This window comes from Camelina sativa, chromosome 8, assembly GCF_000633955.1.
Source record: "Camelina sativa cultivar DH55 chromosome 8, Cs, whole genome shotgun sequence".
NCBI classification, from domain to species: Eukaryota; Viridiplantae; Streptophyta; class Magnoliopsida; order Brassicales; family Brassicaceae; genus Camelina; species Camelina sativa.
The window spans coordinates 634482-636442 of record NC_025692.1 but is presented as its reverse complement, the minus strand read 5'-3'; the positions used below and the strand labels follow the sequence as shown (position 1 = coordinate 636442).

At 38.1% G+C, this 1961-nt stretch overlaps 1 protein-coding gene across 1 annotated transcript; it reads right to left on the bottom strand.

The window, feature by feature from the left end:
- LOC104705371 (transcription factor MYB35-like) lies at positions 210-1690 on the bottom strand. The gene is made up of 3 exons (XM_010421358.1): positions 1323-1690; positions 1109-1235; positions 210-1025 (listed from the first exon to the last, which is right to left on the bottom strand). The coding sequence occupies exons 1-3, from the start codon at positions 1688-1690 to the stop codon at positions 210-212; spliced, it is 1311 nt and encodes a 436-aa protein (XP_010419660.1).

The window sequence follows — 1961 nt, the reverse complement described above, 5'->3', positions numbered from 1 at the left end:
AAGTAGAAGGAAAAACTGGATTACCAATTATATAGCGCATAAACCTAGTGATTTTGACATATATAAGTTTTCTTATTCTGATAAAACAAAAAACATAAAACATGTAAAGAAAACAAATATTATTAGAACAATAAAATCAAATAGAAAAGAAGGGAATGATCAATATGAGATGATCTCATGACATTACATGGTCATAACTCATAAGGTAGCTAGAACAATGGGAACCAAATGTTATTAGTACCACCTATAGTAGAAGAACCAGAGAGCATCTCTATCAGATCCATTTCTCTTCTTTCGCCAGTGGAGTTAGCTTGTGGCACAAACAACTCGTTTTCAGCAGCATGCTCACTGTTGTTGGAAGACATAAAAGAAAGTGAAGAAGACGACGCCGAACCGTCCAACAAATCAGATAAGTAGATGTCAGATGCGAGGTGAGAAGTAATGGCAGGTTCTGTTGTGACCATTGTTCCAAACTGATTTCCAACAATATTGTTGTGCGAACTAGGTTTAGGGTTAGGGTTCTTGAACATGAAACCAGACGAAGAAGACTGGGTTATCTCATCCGAACCTTGGCTCAAATCCATGTGCTCGAGAGAAACTGGGTGGTTCGCAAATATATTTCTCAGGAAAACAAGCTCTTCGTCATAAGGATCATCCAAGAGCGACGATGTAGAGTCTTCGTCATCAAGATTCCAAGTAGAAAGAACATTATTACCACCAGTAGTGATGATGTTCTCGCCATTGTCCTTATCATTATTCTCGATGCTTTTAATATAGTCTTCGAGAATGCATGGCCTTTTAGCGGATGGAGAGAGATCATCGATGTCGCTGCTGTTACTATCCACGTTTCTCGTACGCTTGTGTTTTCGTTTCGAGTTTTGGCGTCGTTTCGTAGCATTCCAATGGTTCTTGATCGAGTTTTCAGTTCGTCCTTGTATGAGTTTAGCGATCTCTGCCCACTTATTCCCGATTCGGGTGTGTGCTTCCACAAAAACTCTCTCTTCTTCTTCACTCCAACTATCTTTCTAGAAAACAAAACCAACAAATATTTACATTAATACCCAAGAATGTCATATAAACTTTATTAAGAGTACAGATCTATTAAAACCTTGATATCAGGACGGAGATGATTATGCCATCTTTCACGACATTGCTTGCCTGCTCTTCCCTCAAGCTTCTCCGAGATAATTGCCCATTTCCTATCTCCATGTTGCTTCACCAACTTTATCAACTTCCTATAATATATGGATGCAACCACAGTAGGCATATACGCAAGCTCGCATGAAGTAGCACGAAAATTTACATACAATACACATATATACCTGTCTTCTTCGGCTGTCCACTGGCCTTTGATCAGATTCTTGTATGGTCGCTTCTTGCAAGTAGTACTCTTTTGATAGTCTCTAGTAGTTGCACCTTTAACGATCATTTCTCCAATAACGTTTCGGTTTCCGCTGTTAACGGCCAAGTTTTTCCCCTTCCTCGGACCAAACATCATCATGTTCTCTTTATTGTTCTTTCTAGTCTCAATCGCCCTTGCCGTCTTGAAAATAGGTCGGTCTATAGAACGCTCTTGTGTCTTAAAACATAAGGTACCGTTCTTTTGGCTGTTCAAGAATCTCTCCACCGCTGTCAAAGGCGGTGCAGCGCAGTGGGCGAGGCTTTTCTCTTGTATTATCTGGTCTTCCATGAAAGAAAGAGAAGAAGAAAAGTTTAGTGTAGAATGGGGAGGAGAGCTAAGAGCACAAAGGAGGGATAGAATTAAGCTGGTAATAAGGAATATGAGAATTTAATGAGAGGCAAGTAAAATGCACACTAATTACCAATTGAATTCCATTAATTATTTTGACTATTTAGTATATATAAAAAAAGAGTATAAACTCATATTTAGTAAAAAATAGTCATCCATATTTTTAATTTATAGAAATATATCAACTAAACATAGAAAAATTAGTATTACA

Excerpts from the sequence above, each read along its gene's own strand:
- LOC104705371 (XM_010421358.1), bottom strand. The coding sequence starts at position 1,690 with ATGGAAGACCAGATAATACAAGAGAAAAGCCTCGCCCACTGCGCTGCA. Across the intron at positions 1,236-1,322 it reads TGGACAGCCGAAGAAGACAG|GAAGTTGATAAAGTTGGTGA; the intron begins GTATATATGTGT and ends CATATATTATAG. Across the intron at positions 1,026-1,108 it reads ATCTCCGTCCTGATATCAAG|AAAGATAGTTGGAGTGAAGA; the intron begins GTTTTAATAGAT and ends TTTGTTTTCTAG.